Source organism: Eschrichtius robustus, chromosome 3, assembly GCF_028021215.1.
Source record: "Eschrichtius robustus isolate mEscRob2 chromosome 3, mEscRob2.pri, whole genome shotgun sequence".
Classification (NCBI taxonomy): domain Eukaryota; kingdom Metazoa; phylum Chordata; class Mammalia; order Artiodactyla; family Eschrichtiidae; genus Eschrichtius; species Eschrichtius robustus.
The window spans coordinates 42,900,714-42,923,966 of NC_090826.1; the positions used below are offsets into that span (position 1 = coordinate 42,900,714).

Below are 23,253 nucleotides of genomic sequence, written 5' to 3' on the forward strand. Positions count from 1 at the left end.
GACTCAAAAGACAACATGCTGTATTATTCTATTTATATGAAATTCTGGAAAAGGCAAAAACATAAGGATAGAGAATAGGGATGGAAAATAATCAGTGGTTGCCAGCAGTTAGTACTTGACTACTAAGAGGCTGTACCAGGAAATGTTTTGGGGTGATGGAAGTTTTCTGTAACTTGGTTGTGGTGGTGATTAAATACTTCCTATATTTGTCAAAACTTACAGAACTGCACACACACACTCACAAGTGAATTTTAATATGTGTAAATTGAAAAAAAGTTTTTTAAAGAAAAAACCTTCTGGGCTTCCCTGGTGGTGCAGTGGTTAAGAATCCACCTGCCAATGCAGGGGACATGGGTTCAATCTCTGGTCCGGGAAGATCCCACATGCTGCGGAGCAACTAAGCCCGTGCGCCACAACTACTGAGCCTGCGCTCTAGAGCCCGCGAGCCACAACTACTGAGCCTGCGTGCCACAACTACTGAAGCCTGCGTGCCTAGAACCCGTGCTTCGCAACAAGAGAAGCCACCGCAATGAGAAACCCGCGCACCGCAACAAAGAGTAGCCCCCACTCACCGCAACTAGAGAAAGCCCGCATGCAGCAATGAAGACCCAACGCAGCCAAAAATAAATAAATAAATTTTAAAAAAGGAAAAGAAAAGACCTTTTTAAGCTGTATCTCTTAATATTGTTTCTCTGCTACTTCTCTATTCTCTCTCTTGGGACCCCTATTAGTTTTATGCTATATGCTCTTAATCTTTTCCAAGTCTCATAATTTATCATATTTTCCACTTTTTTATGAAATTGGGTGAATCTCTCAGTATTATCTTTCATTTCATTAATTCTTTGTATTTAAAGAAACACGTACTCCATCTTAAAATTTTTTAATTTATAATTTCCAAGATTCCTCCTTGGTCCTTTTTTGAGTTGGTCATTCACCACGCCAGAGGATGGCTTGGTCTGGGAATTGTCTCACTGATATTCTCTGCTTCTTCTAGTTAATTCCTGCTTCCAGATCTCGGTGCCTAGCATGCTTGTGGTTTTAGCTCCTACTTATTTCTGTGTGTTGCTTTTCTCCTTTTGTCCATAGAAATATTTATCTTATATTTGAGTACAACTATATCTTTAAATTTTTTTAAAATTTGTGTTTTATCTATCTTGCTTTTATCATTTAATACTATCTGATATCTCCTTATACCACTATGCCTGTGATCCTCAACTGAGGGCAGTTCTGCCCCTCAGAATGCATTTGGTAATGCCTGGAGATATCTTTCGCACAATGCACAGGACAGTCCCTCACAACAAATTATCTGGTCCAAAATATCTATGTTTTTTCATATATAAAAATGAAAATTGGAGGTGTTTTTTCGTACTGTATCACTTTGATAAATAGCCTTATGTAATTTTTTGTACCATTAATTAATTTCCAAATGTAGATATTTCTGAACCCAAAGAAAACTAAGATTTGAGAGGCACCGTCTAGAAAGTTGGAAATTACTTAGAAAACAACAAAAGTATGGGAACAACAAAGTCTTTATCACGTCATACCCTTAGTGGAACTTATAATATGTTCACACATAAAGATCTTCTATTAGTTTTATACTTTTAAACCTCTTTTTCCCCAAATAATATACTCCTAAGTTGTCTTAAGGCCCTTCAAATTCTATACAGCCTTCTGTGAAAGCTTTCTACAGCTTGCTTTATGCTTAGGTAGCAGATTTCAGAATCTTAATGAATACTTGACCAACCTAACTATAAATATCTCATGCTTTCTTTATTCTTAATTCTTTTTAATACATACCAGTATTGAGATGTTTGGTGGCAGGGATACGATAATAGAAAAAAACAGAGGACTGCCTTTAATTTGCTGCATGACCTTACTTCACTTACTGCTTTCACCTGGGCCTCAGTTTTATCATCTGTAAAATGAAGGAGTTATACCATATAATTCCTGTAGGCTTTTCCAGTTATAAACCTGTGATATATCATTATTTACATTGCTTTTATTTAGCTTTTGGCTATGATCTTTTACTGTTCCTGAGAAAAAGTAGAGATAAAATGTTTAAAGATTTCTAAGATCTTTAAAAATTCCTCATATTTGTTCTTTACTACCCTCATCTACCTCCGTGTAGGGATTGATAATAAAAATCTTAAAATGGAAATCCTCTTATGTTGAAGGACTGCAAAGAATGATACTGGAAAAGTAGCATAAAAATTCACAGCTGGACTGGAAAGGGAGACAACTAGATAAGAAGAAAGGAGGTGACAGCTGTATAAAAACAAGCAAAACAGGTCTCAAATTTTGGTAGGGTCAAACAAAAGTGCCCTGGGCGCTAATGAGGATGAGGCCCCATGTAATTCTCAAACTCAGGGTCTTGAAATTTATTAGAATTGCAAAGGACCAGAATTCAGGTCTCCCAACCTCCTCGTTAATGTCTTAAACACTACATTATGTGTTATTATGTGTTATTAATGCACATTATGTGTGTTTTTATGGGTGTTAATGTGTATTAACACACATTATGTGTTATTAACACTACATTATGTGTTAAGCTATTATGTCATTTAATTTTACATAGAGAATGAAGATACATGCCTGAAATAATCTTTTATAATTTATTTGTATAGGTTTTTTTAACCACTTAACCTATTTTCTGGGTGCTGGTGCTGTTACTTTGGGAATTGGTTTCTTCGCTTTGGCATCAGCTCTGTGGTTCCTGATTTGCAAACGAAGGTAAAATTTATTAGAACATTTGACTTTCTTTCTTTTAAAAATTCAGTGAAAGATTTTCTCAAGTGGTATTAAATTTAAATAACTATAATGATATTGATTCTGTAATTTGATTGGGGAGAGAAAACTTTACATGTTTAGAGTAGCCTGAAAGGAGAAGTCCTAGTAGTATAATAGTCCGAGCAGTATAATAGCAATCTTCATGCATTAAAATTTTAAGGAATAACAAGATCTATTTTATTCTGTAGAAGACATGGGTTTGAATTATAATAGAAAGCTAGAAAATTTTTTAAATTTTGACTACTAATTTAGAGGTTAAAAACATTACTGAGAGAAAAAGACTCGCTTTCTTTAGGAGATATTTAAGAAGAGAGCTGACAGAATCTCTGGTATGGTCTAAATGTAGTCTTTTGCCGGAGATGGAAAAAAGATACTTGATACCTCAGTTCCTTTCAACCCTAAAATTTGGTGTTTTTTATTATTTAATTGGTTCAGTATTTGCTTTGGCTCATGTTAAAAAATTTAAATTGTAATACGATCTTCCCACACACTCTTCCAGTATTCCCTATTTCAGCAAATGAATACATACTATCTATCCACTTGCTCAAGTCAGAAAACCAGAAATTATTCACTAATTCATTCTTTCACAGACTTGCAGTGCCACTGGGAGGAGACAGATAATTAACAAATAAAGTGGTCAGGGAATGTCTCTTCAAGTGGGTAGTATTTAATCTGAGACTTAGGTTAAAAAAAGAAGCCAGACATGTGACGACCCTGTGGAAGAGCTTTTTTCTAAGCTAATGGGATAGCAAGTACAGAAACTCCAAGTAGGAATGATCTTGGTATTGTTCAGTAAACAGAAAGAAAGTCAGTGTGAGTAGACTGAAGTGAGAGGGAAATAATGATGAGATTAAAGAGGGAGATAAGGGTCAAATCACACAGGAATTTGTAGGCTAAAACATGGAGTTTAGATTTTATTATTTCTGCCATCAGAAGGTTTTAAGCAAGGGAATGACATTATCATCATAATAATAGCTAAAATCAAGTTTACTTGATTTACTGCACACTGTTCTAAGTGCTTTATATGTAGCTATCTCATTTAGACCTCATAACTGCCCCATGAAGTTGCAGTAATATTATCCCCATTTTAAAGACTACAATACCACCTATAGATGATTTACATTTTAATAACACTTAACAATTTGAGATATAGATTTTCAATATATGATGTTGAATTTCAACAAATATATTCCCATGTAATCACAACCCCAGTCAAGATACAGAAATTTTCCATCATCCTGTAAGGATCCCTCATCCTGCTTTCCAGGAATTTCTCCCCACCTCCTACCCAGAGGCAGTCGTTATTCTGATTTTTATCACCATAGATTAATTTTACCTATTCTTGAACTTCATATAAATGGACTTTTTATGTCTGCTTTTTTCACTTAATATAATATTTTTGAGATTCATTTATACTGTTGCATTTATCTGTTCATTCTTTTGATTAATGAGCAGTATTACATTGTATAAATTTACCTCAGTTTGTTTATCCATTTTTCTGTTAATGGACATTTAGGTCATTTCCAACTTTTAGCCCTTAGGAAATAAGGCTGCTGTGAACATTCTAATCTTCTTGTACATGTGCTTTCACTGCCCTTGGGTAAGAGTGGAATTGGTGGATAGTATGATTAGCTTTATAAGAAACTGCTAAACAGTTTTCCAAGATGGATGTACATTCCCATCAGCAATGTATGAGAGTTCTGATTCATATTTTTAAAAGATTTTTCTTATGTCTCTATAAATCCTGTATGTTAATGGAGCAAGAGTAAAAGCAGAGAGGCAAGTTAGGAGGCTACTGCACAGTCCATGTTAAGGATGATTGTGTCTTAGACTAATATGGAAGTAGAGGAGATGAAGAGAAGGGGCTGGACTTGGGGTAGTTTTGCAGGTAAAGTTAGCAGGTCTTATTGATAGATTGGATGAGGTAAGGAAAGATAAGTGAAATGGCAGAGTTAATGCTAATACCTACATTTTTATCATGAGCAACTGAGTAGTTAATCATGCCATTTACTGAGATGAGGAGGTGATTGGGGGGGAAACAAGTTGAGGGAGTTGTATTTTGGATGTAAGTTTGAAAGCCTATGAGACATCCAAGTTAAAATGTTAGACAGTCAGATATACATGTGTGAACTTCAGGGGAGAAATCAGGGCTGAAGATTTAGGTTATAAGTGTACAGAGGGTATATAAAATCATACAACTGGGGGGCGTGGAGTCAAGATGGTGGAGTAGGAGGACATGGAGTTTGTGTCTCCTCACAACTAGGGCAACTACCAGACGCTGGTGGGTGGCCTTGACACCCAAGGGGATGGGAGGAACCCCCAAGTGACTGGGTAGGATGTTGCGGGGAGTGAGGGAGGAAGAGAAGTGGAGGTGAGATGGTACTGGCACCCCTGAGGGGTGGCTGGGAGAGGGAAGGAGTTCCCATGCCTGGAGAGACCCATTCACCACAAGGGGATTAACAGGGACAGGGAGAGACCCTCAGGGGTTTGGAGGATCAGAAGGGAATGCGGCCAGCATTTCCCCTGCCCACTCGGGCCCCAGGGAGCATGCTGGGGTCCCAGGTCTGGTCCTCCACCTTCTGAGGACCCTCCATCCACATGGGTCCTGGGGACGTGGGAACGAGAGAAGGGGGAAGAGTAGAGGTGAGCAGGGAGGGACCCTAGGGGATCTGAAGATCGGGGGAATGGGACTAGTGTTCCCCCACCCACTCGGGCCCCAGCAAGCCTGCTGGGGTCCCGGACATGATCCTCCACACTCTGAGGCCAGAGGCAATCTGATCCCCCTCCAGCCATGCTGAGCCTAAGCCCCACCCCCCATTCCCACCAGGGCCTTTTCCAGCCATGTCGTACTGAGCCCAGACACCACCCCCCACCTAAACCCTGCCCCTGCTTAAGCCTCGCCCCATACAGCCAAGGCCTTTTCTGGCCCTTTTTTTTTTTTCCTCCTATTGTGGTTCTGTTTTACCTTTCAGTTGTTGTTTCATTTATATTTTTATTTTTTCTAATATATCTGTTAGTGTTCTAAATTTATTTAATTTTTATTCCTTCTTATTGTTCTGTTCTTTTTTTTTGCCATGCCATGTGGCTTCCAGGATCTTGGTTCATGGGCTGGGGGGGTCAGGTCTGAGCTCCTGTGGTGGGAGCACCAAGTCCGAACCACTGGACTAACAGAGAACCTCAGACCCCAGGGAATATTAATCAGAGTGAGGTCTCCCAGAGGTCCTCATCTCACCACCAAGACCCAGCTCTACCCAAGTGTCTGCAAACTCCAGTGTTGGAAGCCTCAGACTAAACAACCAGTAAGACAGGAGCACAGTCCCACCCATCAAAAAAAATGAGATGACAAAAGAAATATGTTACATATGGAGGAGCAAGGTAAAAACCTACAAGGCCAAACAAATGAAGAGGAAATAGGCACCTACCTGAAAAAGAATTCAGAGTAATTATAGTAAAGATGATCCAAAATTTTGGAAATAGAATGGAGGCACAGATCAAGAAAATACAAGAAATGTTTAACAAAAACCTAGAAGAACTAAAGAACAAACAAACAGTGATGAACAACACAATAACTAAAATGAAAATACACTAGTAGGAACCAATAGCAGAATAACCGAGACAAAGAATGAATAAGTGAGCTGGAAAATAGAATGGTGGAAATAACTGCCAAGGAGTGAATAAAGAAAAAAGAATGAAAAGAATTGAAGACAATCTTAGAGACCACTGGGACAACACTAAATGCACCAACATTCTAATTATAGGGGTCCCAGAAGAAGAATAGAAAGAGAAAGGGTCTGAGAAAACATTTGAAGAGATTATAGTCAAAAACTTTCCTAACATGGAAAAGGAATTAGCCACTCAAGCCCAGGAAGTGCAGAGAGTCCCAGGCAGGATAAACCCAAGGAGAAACATGCCAAGACACATAGTAATCAAATTGACAAATATTAAAGACAAAGAAAAATTATTAAAAGCAACAAGGGAAAAATGACAAATAACATACAAGGGAACTCCCATAAGGTTAACAGCTGATTTCTCAGCAGAAACTCTACAAGCCAGAAGGGAGTGGCACGATATATTTAAAGTGATGAAAGGGAAGAACCTACAACCAAGATTACTCTACCCAGCAAGGATCTCATTCAGATTTGACAGAGAAATTAAAACCTTTACAGACAAGCAAAAGCTAAGAGAATACAGCACCACCAAAGCAGCTTTATAACAAATGCTAAAGGAACTTCTCTAAGTGGGAAACACAAGAGAAGAAAATAAACTACAAAAACAAACCCAAAACAATTAAGAAAATGGTAACAGGAACATACATATCAATAATTACCTTAAATGTGAATGGATTAAATGCTACCACCAAAAGACACAGACTGGCTGAATGGATACAAAAACAAGACCCATATATATGCTGTCTACAAGAGACTCACTTCACACCTAGGGACACATACAGACTGAAAGTGATGGGATGGAAAAAGATATTCCATGCAAAAGGAAATCACAAGAAAGCTGGAGTAGCAATATTCATATCAGATAAAATAGACTTTAAAATAAAGACTGTTACAAGCAATAAGGAAGGACACTACATAATGATCAAGGGATCAATCCAAGAAGAAGATATAACAATTATAAATATTTATGCACCCAACATAGGAGCACCTCAATACATAAGGCAAATGCTAACAGCCATAAAAGGGGAAATTGACAGTAACACAACAATAGTGTGGGACTTTAACACCCCACTTAAACCAAAAGACAGATCATCCAGACGGAAAATAAGGAAATACAAGCTTTGAATGACACAATAGACCAGATAGATTTAATTGATATTTATAGGACATTCCACCCGAAAGTGGCAGAATACACTTTCTTCTCAAGTGCACATGGAACATTCTCCAGGATAGATCACATTTTCCAAGGTCACAAATCAAGCCTCAGTAAATTTAAGAAAATTGAAATCATATCAAGCATCTTTTCTGACCACAATGCTATGAGATTAGAAATCAATTACAGGGGAAAATACTGTAAAAACACAAATGCATGGAGGCTAAACAGTGCGTTGCTAAATAAGGAAGAGGTCACTGAAGAAATCAAAGAGGAAGCTAAAAAATACATAGAAACAGATGACAATGAAAAAAAGCAGTTCTAAGAGTGAAGTCTATAGCAATTCAATCTCACCTCAAGAAACAAGGAAAATCTCAAATAAAAAATCTAACCTTACACCTAAAGCAACTAGAGAAAAAAGAACAAACAAACAAACAAACAAAACCAAAGTCAGTAGAAGGAAAGAAATCATAAAGATCAGAGCAGAAATAAATGACATAGTAACAAAGAAAACAATAACAAATATCAACAAAACTAAAAGCTGGTTCTTTGAGAAGATAAACAAAATTGATAAATCTTTAGCCAGACTCATCAAAAAAAAAAGGGAGAGGACTCAATAAAATTATAAATGAAAAAGGAGAAATTACAACTGACACGACAGAAATACAAAGGGTCATAAGAGACTACTACAAGCAACTATATGCCAATAAAATGGACAACCTGGAAGTAATGGACAAATTCTTGGAAAGGTACAACTTTCCAAGACTGAACCAGGAAGAATTAGAAAATATAAACAGACCAATCACAAGTAATGAAATTGAAACTGTAATTAAAGATCTTCCAACAAACAAAAGTGCAGGACCAGATGGCTTCACAGGTGAATTCTATCAAACATTTAGAGAAGAGCTAACACCTATCCTTCTCAAACTCTTCCAAAAAATTGCAGAAGGAGGAGCACTCCCAAGCTCATTCTACAAGACCACTATCACCCTGATACCAAAATTTAAAATATCACAAAGAAAGAAAATTACAGACCAATATTACTAATGAATATAGACGCAAAAATCCTCAACAAAATATTAGCAAACAGAATCCAACAACACATTCAAAGGATCATACACCACGATCAAGTGGGATTTATCCCAGGGATGCAAGGATTCTTCAATATATGCAAATCAACCAATGTGATACACCATATTAACAAATTAAAGAAAAAAAACCATATGATCATCTCAATAGATGTAGAAAAAGCTTTTGACAAAATTCAACACCCATTTATGATAAAAACTCTCCAGAAAGTTGACATAGAGGGAACCTATCTGAAAGTAATAAAGGCTGTGTACGACAAACCCACAACAAACATCATTCTCAATGGTGAAAAACTGAAAGCATTTCCTCGAAGATCAGGAACAAGACAAGGATGTCCACTCTCGCCACTCTTATTCAACATAGTTTTGGAAGTCTTAGGCATGGGAATCAGAGAAGAAAAGAAATAAAAGGACTACAAATTGGAAAAAAAATTAAACTGTCATTGTTTGCAAATGACATGATACCATACATAGAATATCCTAAAGATGCCACCAGAAAGCTGCTAGAACTAATCAATGAATTTGGTAAAGTTGCAGCATACAAAATTAATGCACAGGAATCTCTTCCATTCCTCTACACTAACAACAAAAGATCACAAAGAGAATTTAAGGAAACAATCCCATTTACCATCGCAATAAAAACAATAAAATACCTAGGAATAAACCTACCTAAGGAGGCAAAAGACCTGTACACAGAAAACTATAAAACACTGATAAAAGAAATCAAAGATGACAAAAACAGGTGGAGAAATATACCATGTTCTTGGATTGGAAGAATCAATATTTTGAAAATGACTATACTACCCAAAGCAATCTACAGATTCAATGCAATCCCTATCAAATTACCAAGGGCATTCTTCAGAGAATTAGAACAAAAAAATTTACAGTTTGTATGGAAACACAAAAGACCCCAAATAGGCAGAGAAATCTTGAGAAAGAAAAATGGAGCTGGAGGAATCAGGCTCCCTGACTTCAAATTATACTACAAAGCTACAGTAATCAAGACAGTATGGTACTGGCACAAAAACAGAAATAGAGATCAAATGTACAGGATAGAAAGCCCAGAGAAAAACCCACGCACCTGTGGTCACCTAATCTATGACAAAAGAGACAAGAGTATACAGTGGAGAAAAGACAGTCTCTTCAATAAGTGGTGCTGGGAAAACTGGACAGCCACATGTAAAAGAATGAAATTAGAACACTCCCTAACACCATACACAAAAATAAACTCAAAATGGATTAAACACCTAAATGTATGATTGGACACTGTAAAACTCTTACAGGGAAACATAAGAAAAACACTCTTTGACAAAAATCACAGCAAGATCTTTTCTGACCCACCTCCTAGAGTAATGAAAATAAAAACAAAAATAATCAAATGGGACTTAATTAAACTTAAAAGCAAAAGAAACCATAAACAAGACAAAAAGACAACCCTCAGAGTGGGAGAAAATATTTGTAAATGAAGCAATGGACAAAGGATTAATCTCCAAAATATACAAACAGCTCATGCAGCTCAATATCAAATAAACAAACAACCCAATCAAAAAATGGGCAGAAGACCTAAATAGACATCTCTCCAAAGAAGACATACAGATGGCCAAGAGGCACATGAAAAGATGCTCAACATCACTATTATTAGAGAAATGCAAATCAAAACTACAATGAGGTATCACCTCACACTGGGCAGAATGGCCATCATCAAAAAATCTACAAACAATAAATGCTGGAGAGGGTGTGGAGAAAAAGGAATCCTCTTGCCCTCTTGGTGGGAATGTAAATTGATACAGCCACTGTGGAGAACAGTGTGATGGTTCCTTTAAAAACTAAAAACAGAACTACCATATGACCCAGCAATCTCACTACTGGGATATACCCTGAGTAAACCATAATTCAAAAGGACACAAGTACCCCTGTGTTCATTGGAGCACTATTTACAATAGCCAGGAGATGGAAACAACCTAAATGTCCATCGACAGATGAATGGATAAAGAAGATGTGGTACATGTATACAATGTAATATTACTCAGTCATACATAAAAAGGAACGAAATTGGTTCATTTGTAGAGGTGTGGATGGACCTAGAGTCTGTCATACAGAGTGAAGTGGGTCAGAAAGAGAAAAACAAATATTGTATATTAACTAATATATGTAGAATCTAGAAAAATGGTACAGATGAACCTATTTGTGGGCAGGAATAGAGATGCAGACACAAGAACCGATGGGTGGACATGGGGGGAAGGGGAGTGTGGGACGAATTGGGAGATTAGGATTGACATATATACACTACCATGTGTAAAATAGATAGCTAATGGGAACTTGCTGTAAAGCATAGGAAGCTCAGCTCGGTGCTCTGTGATGACCTAGATGGGTAGGATGGTGGTGGGAGGGAGGGAGGTCCAAGAGGAAAGGGATATATGTATACATATAGCTGATTCACTTCATTGTACAGCAGAAACTAACACAACATTGTAAGGCAGTTATACTCCAAATAAAAAAAAAAGTCATACAACTGGATAAGACTAACCAGGGAGTGATTGTTTAAAGAGAACAACATAGGACTGGTCTTCAGCTCACCAATATTAGGCATATAGAAAAAGAGTAGGAAGAATCAACAACATCTGAGAAGGAAAAGCAGAAAGATGTGTGGTGTCAAGGAAGTCAAAATTAGAAAATGTTACAAGAAGGAGGCAATGACCAGTTATGTTAAATGTTGAGAAAGATGAGGATAGAGAAATAAGTTTTGGAATAGCAACATGGAAGTTATTGGTAGCCTTGAACAGTTTTGGTGGAGTGATGTGTTCAGAAGCTTACTTTTGTGTAAAATACAAGAGAAAATTCAGACAAGTACATACATCCTTTTAAGAAGCTTTTATTTTTTTTTTGATGTTGGGGAGTTGCTGAAAGGGGCAGAAACTGGAAGAAAATGTGAGGTCAAGGAAGGATTGTTTTGTTTTGGTTTTTTTCCTTGAAAGACGGTAGACATGCTTGATATCTCCCTCTCTCTTTCCCACCCCTACTAAATTCGAACCATCACCAAGTTGTATTTATTTTACTTCATTAATTGCTCAAATCTATCCATTTCTCTCCATTATCATTGCCACTACCTTATCCAACTTATCATTATCCCCCACATAGTCCTACAGAGTTATAACTGACCCTTTACCTATACTCCTCATTTAATCTTCTTTGCACTTCAGCCAGATATTTTCCAAATGCAGATCTGATCAAGTCACCCCACCCTTCCACCCCATTCCCACTACATTATAAAGGACTTGCTATTGCTTTTAGGATGAAGACAAAGCCACATGACTTTTAAGGCCCTACGTGGTCTGCCCATGCATACTCTCCAATTTCATCTCCACCTTCCCTCTTGCTTTCTGTGCTTCTGCTACACTGTCCTAATCTGGCCACTAAGTCTTTGCACTTGATATTCTCTGACTAGAATATTCTTACTCCTACAACTCCCCTCCTCCACTACACTCTATCTAATAACTACTCCCATTTCTTCAGATACCTAATTCAATCATCTCATCCTCAGAAAAGCCTTCCCTGACCTCTCTAAACAAGTTAATTCCCTTTCTTATATACTCACAGAGTACCAGGTAGCTTTCCTTGATAACACCTTCCACAGTTGTAATTTTTCATTTTCTTGTGATTGTTTTATTAATACCTGTCTTCCTTGCTAGTGTTTAAGCTCCATGAGAGCAATGACAGTTCCATGAGTATAGTGGCTGTGCTTTTTTCCCCCTGCCATTGTATATACAACATCCAGCATAATGCATGGCGCATAGTAAGTACTCGGTAAATATTTGTTAAGTCAATTGAATTCAATAAATGAATGAATTTTAATTGTTAATACCGCAATAAATAACATAATAAGATCTCTTGAATTAATTTGGAAAATTTCTAGTACCTCGGAAAGAAGAAAAGGCAATCAGCATTATTTTTTAAATTGTTAAGTTTAGAATTACTATTAGAAACTACATTCCTTTATACTTAATTGTCTTTGATCAGCTTTGATCAGTTTACTTGCTGCTTCATTATTTCTAACCCTCTCTCAAAATTACTTGTGGCTGCATGCATAAAGATCACAGGTACTCTTCCCTTGTAAGTCATTAGTTTCAATTCAGTTTCCTTCTACTTACTTTTGCCAGAGACATTATTAAACATAAAATTGGCCACTGAGTTCCATTTCATTTAATTTCCTTTGCCATTAAAGGCAAATCTATGAAAAGACTAATTGACATTAAAGTCGATTAATTATCTCACAACCAGAGAGAAGGTTATCAAAAACTGATGGCTAATCTTCAAACTGGAAATATTAACCCTGTGAAGAAGTAGCTTAATTTATGTTCTATGAACAAAATAGGTGTAATGAAATCAGTAACATATGAAAAGGGAATATATAAGTTGATTTGTGCTTTTAAAAATAAATATATAATATATTCTGATTTTAAAACGTTTATGTAGAACTGTTGGAAACAGAATAATTTTGTTTTATAATTCATGTTTAATAATATTCTCTATAAAATATTTTTCAGAGAAATATTTCAAGATTCCAAATTTAAAACAATTGATGAGAGATGCAGACAAAGACCATCCAAGGCAAAGATTAAATCTCATTCTCAGTGTGTTTTTATTTCTCGAAATTTTCATACTGGAAATTTCCAATTACAGGTAGTATGTAATATTTTATAGTAATGTTTTCAAATAATTTCTTTTGACACCATGTCATTAGCGTTGTTGTCTTTAAATTATTTAAATTATCCACTATTATTTTTAAATTTGAGGGACAATAACAAGGAGCTAAATTTAAATTACCCAAACTAGTTAGCGTTTATATTACAGGAAACTGAAAGACTAAATGAAAATGTCTCCTTCTACAGTTGCTTCTCTGTATCTCTAGCCTGAGAACCTGTATTCTCCATATTGGAATTGTTACAGGGATGAAGATAAATGGCATAAAAAAAAAAAAACAAAGCAAAAATTGCTAAGCCTATCAGAAGAAAGAGATTTGGAGATAAGAGGATACTCAGATAACCAAATAACCTAACCAAACCAACTAATTGAAATTAAATACAAAATACTAATTGAAATTAATAAGGGTTTATTAAGGCTTCATTACATTCTGAGCTCTGGGCCCTACCTATTGAGGATAGTAAGATACAAACCCTACCTTAAAAGTGCTAGTGTAGTACAAGTGGGAAAGGCAGACACATAATTAACTTTCTGTTATATGGCATCAAAAGAGTTGTATGGACAAAGTAAAACAAGGGAGACACCAGTAGAAATTTAAAACTATGATATATCTAAACAATGCATTATTAAATTTTATATGTTTTGGACTTCACGTCTAATATAGTCTTCCCTTTTTCTATTACATTTCTGAGACTCATCCAGGTTGGTGCATATACCCATCGTTCATCCTTTTTTATTGTTATATCATATTCCATTGTATTAATATATCAAATTTTATGTTATGGACATTTGAGTTGTTTTCAGTTGGTTTTTTTAAAGGAAATTTCCATAGGGAACGTACCTAACAGTAGAATCACTGACTCATGGGGTTTGTGCATGTTTAATATTATTAGATAACTTCAAATTATTTTCCAAAGTAGTTCTGTCAATATACATTCCCCTCAGGCATGCATAATTGCTAGGATTGCTCCATATCAACAAATACTGATGTTTCTAAGCTCCTAAAATTTTAACAATCTGATGGATGTGTAATACTATCTCACTGTAGTTTCTTCTTAATAAACTTAATTTTTTCAAGCAGTTTTAGGTTCACAACAAAATTGAGAAAAAAATTTAGAGTTCTCATATACTCCTTGCCCCCATACAAGTGCAGCCTCCTCCACTATCAACATCGTGCACCAGAGTGGTACATTTGTTACAACTAATGAACCTACACTGATACATCATCACCTAAAGTCCATTGTTCACCTTAGTATTCACTCTTGAATCCTACATTCTATGGGTTTTGACATATCTATATATATATAGAGAGAGAGAGACAGACAGACAGACACACACACACACACACAGAAACAGGAACAAAGAGAGAGACAGAGAGACAGAGATGTATGCACCATCATAGTATCAGACACAATAGTTTTACTACCCTAAAAATCTTCTTGTTCCATCCCTGTTCATCCTTCCCTCCAACCAGTGATTGTTTAGCTGTTTCCATAGTTTTGCCTTTTCCAGAATGTCATATAGTTGGAATCATACAGTATGTAGCCTTTTTGGGCTTCTTTCTCTTATTAATATGCATTTAAAGTTCTCTCTGTCTTTTCAAGGCTTGATAGCACATTTCTTTTTGGCACTGAATAATATTCCATTGTATGGATCTACTTCAATTTATTTATTCACTCACTTAACTGAAGGACATCTTGGTTGCTTTCAAGTTTTGGCAATTATGAATAAAGCTGCTATAAACATTCATGTGCAGGTTTTTGTGTGGACATATATTTTCAACTCATTTGGGTAACTACCAAGAGCATGATTGCTGGATCAAATGGTAAGAGGTGTTTAGTTCTGTTGCCAAACTGCCTGCCAAAGTGGCTGTACCATTTTGCATCCCCAGCAACGAGTGAGGGTTCCTGTTGCTCCACATCCTCACCAGCACTTGGTGATGTCAGTGTTTTGGATTTTTGCCATTATAATAGGCATATAGTAGTTTTTTGTTGCTTTAATTTTCCCTTCCCCTAATAATATATGATGCTGATAATCTTTTCATATGTTTACTTGCCATCTGTATATCTTCTTAGGTGAGGTGTCTGTTCAGATCTTTGGCTCATTTTTTAATTGGGTTGTTTGTTTTCTTATTGTTGAGTTTTAAGAGTTCTTTGTATATTTTTAATAACAGTCTTTTATCATAGATGTCTTTTGCAAACACTTTTACCCAGCCTGTGGCTTGTCTTCTCATTCTCTTGATATCTCACTATAGTTTTAATTTATATTTTCCTGCTAAAAAATGAGGTGATTGTCTTTTCTAAGGTTCATTAGCCATTATGGTTTTCTCTTACTTAAAATGTCTGTTCAAATCTTTTACCTCTTTTTCTATTAGTCTTTTTATTATAAAACTTTAAAAGTTTTATATTAATATAAATGGATTATATTAATATGGATACCTAATCCTTTGTCAGTTATGTTCATTTTGATATCTTCATTTTGTGGCTTTTATTTTCACTATTTTTTAAAATTGAAGTATAGTTGATTTACAATATTGTGTTAGTTTCAGGTGTACAGCAAAGTGATTCAGCTTTTACATATATAATGTATATATATAATACATGTATTATTTTCCAGATTCTTGTCCATTATAGGTTATTAGAAGATATTGAATATAGTTCCCTGTACTATTCATTAAATCCTTGTTGTCTATCTATTTTATATATAGTGGTGTATATCAGTTAACCCCATACTCTTAATTTATCCCTCCCCCCCACACTTTTCCCCTTTGGTAGTCATAAGTTTGTTTTCTATGTCTGTGAATCTGTTTCTGTTTTTGTTTCACTATTTTATGGTGTGTTTTTTTTTGTTTTTTTGTTTTTTTTAATTTATGGCGGTGTTGGGTCTTCGTTTTCTGTGCGAGGGCTTTCTCTAGTTGCGGCAAGTGGGGGCCACTCCTCATCGCAGTGCGCGGGCCTCTCACTATCGCGGCCTCTCTTGTTGCGGAGCACAGGCTCCAGACGCGCAGGCTCAACAATTGTGGCTCACGGGCCTAGTTGCTCCGCGGCATGTGGGCTCTTCCCAGACCAGGGCTCGAACCCGCGTCCCCTGCATTGGTAGGCAGATTCTCAACCACCGCGCCACCAGGGAAGCCCTATGGTGTGTTTTGATGAACAAAACATTCCTTAATTTTTAAGGTAACCTAATTTCTCAGCCTTTTCCTTTAATATTTATTTCCTTCCCTACTCCAAAGTCATAAAGATAATCTTCTATGTTGCCATCTAAGAGTTTTATAGTTTTGACTACATAGATCTTTAATCAATCTAGAATTGATTTCTGTGTTTGGTGTAAATAGCAAGCCAATTTCACTTCTTTTCCATATGTTTGCCCAACTGCCTAGTAGCGTTTACTGAAATTCTTTTGGAATTTTGAGGGGAACTGCAGTGCAGTTTTAGATCAATTTGGGAAAAGCTGATTCTTTATAATATTAAGTTTTCTAATCCATGAACATGTTGTTTCTCTGTATTTATATATGTTATCTTTAATATCTTTCAATAAAGCTTTACAATTACCTTTATAAAAGCCTTGTACATCTTATACTAGCTTTTTTTTAATTTTATTTTTTATTGAAGTATAGTTGAATTACAATGTTGTGTTAATTTCTGCTGTACAGCAAAGTGACTCAGTTATACATATATATACATTCTTTTTCATATTCTTTTCCATTATGGTTTATCACAGGATATTGATTATAGTTCCCTCTGCTATACAGTAGGACCTTGCTGTTTATCCATTCTATATATACCAGTTTGCATCTGCTAGTTCCAAACTCCCAATCCAACCTCCTTCTACCCTATGCTAGCTTTTATTACAGGAAATTTTATATGTTTATGCTTTTATGATATGATTTTTAAGTAAAGTATTTTGGAATGGTTTTTGATTTACAGGAAAGTTGCAAAGGTAATACAGTATAGAGTTATCTTGTACTTCACCCATTTTTCCCTGATGTTAAAAATCATTTTACCATGATACATTTGTCAAAACTAAGAAACCAACATCGTTACATCACTATTAACCAACCTTCAGACTTTATTTGGGTTCACCAGTTCTTACATGAATTTACCTTTGCTCTTTCAAGACCTAATCCAGGATACCGTATTGCATTTGTCTCTAATTTCTTCTGCTCTGTGACTGTATCTCAGTCTCCTTGTTTGACCTGAGCTTTACAGTTTTGAGGCGTACTGGCCATATATTTTGTAAAATATTCCTCAATTTGGATTTATCTGATGTTTTTCTCATTATTATACTGGGGTTATGGATTTGGGGGAAGAATAACACTGAAGTGAAATTGATATTATTTTTAAAATATTTTATTGATGTATAATTACCTACAATAGAATGCAAGACCTTAGATGTTCCACTCAGTAAATCCTGACAATGGTATATACATTTAAACAACACCAAAAACAAGATACAGAATATTTTTATCATCTGAAAAAGTTCCCTCATGTCCCCTTCCAGTCAATTCCTCTAACCATCCCGTGTAAGCACTTTCTGATTTATATCAACAAGGTTTAGTTTTAATCTGTTCCTAGATTTCATACAAATGGAATTGTATTATATATATCTTTTACATATGGCTTTCACTTAATACAAATTTTGGGGATTCACCCATGTTACTGTATGTGTTAAAACTTTGTTCTTTCTATTAATAAGTAGTATTCCATTGTATGAATATACAATAACATGTTTATATATTCTCTCATTGACGGACATTAGTGTTGTTTCCAGTTTTTGACTAGTATGAATGACTGCTGTAAATATTTATGTACTTTTAGTAAACATATATTTTCATTTTTCTTGGAAAAATACCTGACCATGGAATTGGTGGGGCTTGGGTAGACATATGTGTATCCTTATAAGAAACTGCCAAACAAGTTTCCAAAGTGGTTATACCTTATTTCACTCCTGTCAACAATAAATGAGTGTTCCAGTTGCTTCACATCCTTGCCAACATTTGATGTTATTAGTATTTTTACATTTTAGCCATTTTAATGGGTGTGTAATGGCATTTCAGTATGCTTTTAATTTACATTTTTCTGATAACGAAAGACGTTGAGCACCGTTTCATGTGTTCATTGGCCAGTTGCATATTTTTTTGTGACCTGCCTTTTCAAGTTTTTGCTTATTTTTAAAATCTTTTTAGTGGTTTTGTTTTGTTTGTTTTTTAACGTAATGACTTGTAGGAGTTCTTAATACAATTTGGAATTAGTCTATTGTAAGGTATATATGTTGTGAATGTTTTTTTCCATACCGTGACTTATCTGTTCATTTTTATAATGGTATCAGTTGGTAGGCAGAAATTTTTAATGTTGATAAAGACCAATCTATGATTTTTTTCTTTTAAAAGAAATTTGTATCCTGTCTAACAAATATTTATCTAAGTTTGCAAAAATATTCTATATTTTCTTTTATCTTTGCTATATAGTGTTGAGTTCTGTGTTTAGGTCTATAAGGTAGAAGTCAAGTTTCATCATTTTCTATGATGATATCCAGTTGTTCCAGAAAATTTTGTTGAAAAGACATTCTTTCCCCATTGAACCAATTAGTCACTTTGAATGAAAATCAATCTATTGTATGTGTGTTGGTTTATTTGCTGAACTCTATATTTTTTTTCAGTGAACTATTTGTCCTTAAACAATACTATACTGTCTTAATTATTGTAGCTTTATGTCATGGAATCAACTTTATTCTTCTTTGTTCAAGAATATTTTGGCTATTCTAGGTGCTTTGTTTTTCCATATAATTTAGAAAGCAGCTTGTTTAGTTTTTCAAAATGGCCTGCTTGAATTTTTATTGAACTGCCATTGAATCTATAAATCATTATAGGGAGAATGGATATCTTAATATTGATTCTTCTATGAGGATAATATTACTCTACTTTTTTTTTTTCTAGTGTTTTGTTGTTGTTTTTTTTTTTGGCTGCGTTGGGTCTTTGTTGCTGCGCATGGGCTTTCTCTAGTTGTAGTGAGCGGGGACTACGCTTCATTGCAGTGCATGGGCTTCTCTTGTTGCAGAGCACGGGCTCTAGGCGTGTGAGCTTTAGTAGTTGCAGCATGCGGGCTCAGTAGTTGTGGCACGCGGGCCCTAGAGCATGCGGGCTTCAGTAGTTGTGGCACGTGGGTTCAGTAGTTGCAGCTCGCAGGCTGTAGAGCGCAGGCTCAGTAGTTGTGGCGCACAGGCTTAGTTGCTCTGCAGCATGTGGGATCTTCCCGGACAAGAGATCAAACCCGTGTCCCCTACATTGGCAGGCAGATCCTTAACCACTGTGCCACCAGTAAAGTCCCACTCTACTTTTATTGACTTCTTTAATTTAAATTTATTAATTTAATTTGTTGAGGTGTTCTTTTATTTTAGTTTGTGGTTTTCAGTATAGAAGTCCTTCACATTTGCTTTAGTTTTATTTATAGTTATTTTTATGCTATGATAAATAGTATTGATTTAAAAATTTTATTTCCCAACTGTTTGTTGTTAGTAAATATAAATACAATTGATTTATCTTATCTTATTCTGAATTACAGACCAAAAAGTTGCAGAAAAATTACAAAGATGTCCTGTATACCCATCACCCGCTTCCCCCAATGGCATCTTATATAAGTATACTTTATGAAAAGTATACTTTATACTTTATTATAAGTATACATTATCAAAACCAGGAAATTTAGGCTACAGACCTAACTCAAAGATTACCAGTTTATGCATGTACTCACTTTTTGTTGTTTTTGTATATAATTCTATGACATTTTATCATATGTATAGGTTTGTATAACCACCAACGGCAATCAACATACAGAAGAATTGTTCCATCACCATAAAGGAACTCCCTCATACTACCCTTTATAGTCACTCCCCCCCCTCCCTTTCCCTAACCTCTGGCAACCACTGATCTGCTCTCCATCACTATAATTTCTTCATTTCTAGAATGTTATATAAATGGAATCATATAGCATATGGCCTTTTGAGCTTGGCTTTTTTTCACTTAGCATAATGCCCTTAAGATCCCTCCATATCATTGCATGTATCAATAGTTTTTTCCTTTTTTATTGCTGAGTAGTGTAACATTGTGTGGATATATCACAGTTTGTTTCACCATTTATCCATTGAGGAATACTTGGGTTGTTTCCATTTAGGAGCTATTACAAAATAAGGATGCCATGATCATTTGTGTATAGGCTTTTTGGAAAACATTACTTTTAGTTTCTCTAAAATAAATGCCCGGGAATGCAGTTCCTGGATCATGTGGTAAATATGTTTAATTTGTAAGGAAATTTCCAGATTGATTTCCAGATTGTACCATATTACATATTCACCAGTAACATATAAGAGAATCATGTTTTTGCATCCTCTTTATCATTTGGTACTTAGCAGCATTTTAAACTTTAGCCATTTAAATGTGTTTAGTCATTTTAATTTGCATTTCTTTAACGGGTAGTGATGTTGAACAGCTTTTCATATTTTTTATTTTTTTGCCATCCATACATCTTCTTTGGTGAAGAGTCTCTTCAAGTCTCTTGTGCATTTTCTAATTGGATTATCTTTCTATTTAATTTAGAGAGTATATTCTGGACACAAGTCTTTTTGTCAGATATGTGATTTACAAATATTTTCTCCCATTTGATGACTTGTTTTCATCCTCTCAAAATGAAAAACAGCATAAGTTTTAATTTTGGTAAAGTCCAATTTATCCATTTTACCTTTTTGTTTTGTTTTGTTTTTATTGAAGGATGGTTGATTTACAATGTTGTATTAATCCGCTGTACAGCAAAGTGATTCATTTATACATATATAAGCATTCTTCTTTTTTATATTCTTTTCCGTTACAGTTTACCATAGGATATTGAATATAGTTCTCTGTGCTGTACAGTAGGACCTCGTTGTTAATCCATTCTACATATGAAAGCTTACATCTGCTAACCTCAACCTCTCACTCCACCCCTCCCCCAACCCCCTCCCCCTTGGTAACCACTAGTCTGTTCTCTATGTCTGTGATTCTGTTTCTGTTTCATAGATAGGTTCATTTGTGTCATATTTTAGATTCCACATATAAGTGATATCATATGGTATTTGTCTTTCTCTTTCTGGCTACTTCACTTAGTATGATAAACTCTAGTTGCATCCATGTTGCTGCAAATGGCTTTATATTTTGTTCTTTTTTATGGCTGAGTAGTATTCCATTGTGTATATATATATATATATATATACCATATTTTCTTTATCTATTCATCTGCCAATGGACATTTAGGTTGTTTCCATGTCTTGGCTATTGTGAATAGTACTGCTATGAACATAGGGGTGCATGTATTTTTTTGAATCATAGTTTTGCCCAGATACATGCCCAGGAGTGGGATTGCTGGATCATATGGTAATTCTATTTTTAGTTTTCTGAGGAACCTCCATACTGTTCTCCATAGTGGCTGCACTGACTTACATTCCCACCAACAGTGTAGGAAGGTTCCCTTTTCTCCATACCCTCTCCAGCATTTGTTATTTGTAGACTTTTAAATGATGGCCATTCTGACTGGTGAGAGGTGGTACCTCATTGTAATTGATTTGCATTTCTCTAATATTAGCACTGTTGAGCATCTTTCATGGGCCTATTAGCCATCTGTATTTCTTCTTTGGAGAAATGTCTGTTTAGGCCTTCTGCCCATTTTTCATTGGGTTGTTTGCTTCCTTGTTGTTGAGTTGTATATTTTTCCTTTTTGAATCATGCTTTAAGTGTCATGTCCAATAACTCTTAGTCTAACCCTAGGTCACAAGGATTTGTTTCTAAGTTCTCTTCTAAAAGTTTCTTAGTTTTAGGTTGCTTTGTTTTATATTTAACAGCTTTATTGAGATATAGTTCACATACCATACAATTTGCCTTTTTAAAGTGTCTAATTCAGTAGTTTTTAGATATTCACAGAGTTATAGAACCATCTTCACAATCAGTTTAGGACACCTTTATCACCTCAAAAAGAAACCCTGTACCTTTAGCAATCACTGCCCCTCAATTTTCCTCCAACCCTCCTAGGCCTAGACAGCCACTAATCTATACTTTCTGTACCTATAGGTTTGCCTATTCTGGAATTTCTTATAAATAGAAATATACAATATAAGGTCTCTTGTATCTGCCTTTTCATTTAGCATAATGTTTTCAAGGTCCATCTGTGTTATTGCATATATCAATATTTTATTCTTTTTCATGGCCAGATAATATTCCATTGTGTGTGGATATATCACGTTTTGTTTATCCATTTATCAGTTGAAGGACATTTGAGTTGTTTCCACTTCTTGACTATTATGAGTAATGTCACTATGTATATTCGTATACAAGTTTTTGTGTGGGTATATGTTTTCATTCCTCTTGGGTATATACCAAGGAATGGAAATGCTGTGTCATATGGTAACTCTATGTTTAATCTTTGAAGAATTGCCAGACTGTTTTCCAAAGTGCCTGCACCATTTTATATCCCCACAGGCAGTATATGAAGATTGTATTTTGTGACACCCTTGTTAACCCTTGTTTTTAACCTGTCTTTTTTATTATAGTTATCCTAGTGGGCACCAAGTGGTATCTTGTCATGGTTTTGATATGCATTTTCTTAAAGCCTAATGACGTTGAAAATACTTTCATGTACTTTTTGGATATTTGTATATCTTCTTTAGAGAAATATCTATTCAAAGCTTTGTCCATTTTTTTTATTTGGGCTATTTGTCTTTTTGTTGTTGAGTTTTAAGTATTCTTTATATATTCTAGTACATATCCTATATCAGATATATGATTTGTAAAAATTTTCTCCCATTTCGTGGGTTGTCTTTTCTTCTTATGGTGTTG

General features: G+C 35.3%; 1 protein-coding gene across 3 annotated transcripts in view; it reads left to right on the forward strand.

Annotated features, from left to right (window-relative positions):
• Positions 1-23,253, forward strand: part of C3H1orf185 (chromosome 3 C1orf185 homolog) — a 240,986-nt gene that overhangs the window by 211,557 nt on the left and 6,176 nt on the right. The window contains exons 2-3 of one of the 3 annotated variants that reach the window (XM_068537969.1): positions 2,625-2,730; positions 13,241-13,376. The exons of the other annotated variants lie outside the window; for them this stretch is intronic. Coding sequence (XP_068394070.1) covers positions 2,625-2,730; positions 13,241-13,376 — 242 coding nt within the window. The remainder of the gene's footprint in view (positions 1-2,624; positions 2,731-13,240; positions 13,377-23,253) is intronic. 3 annotated transcript variants of the gene reach the window in all.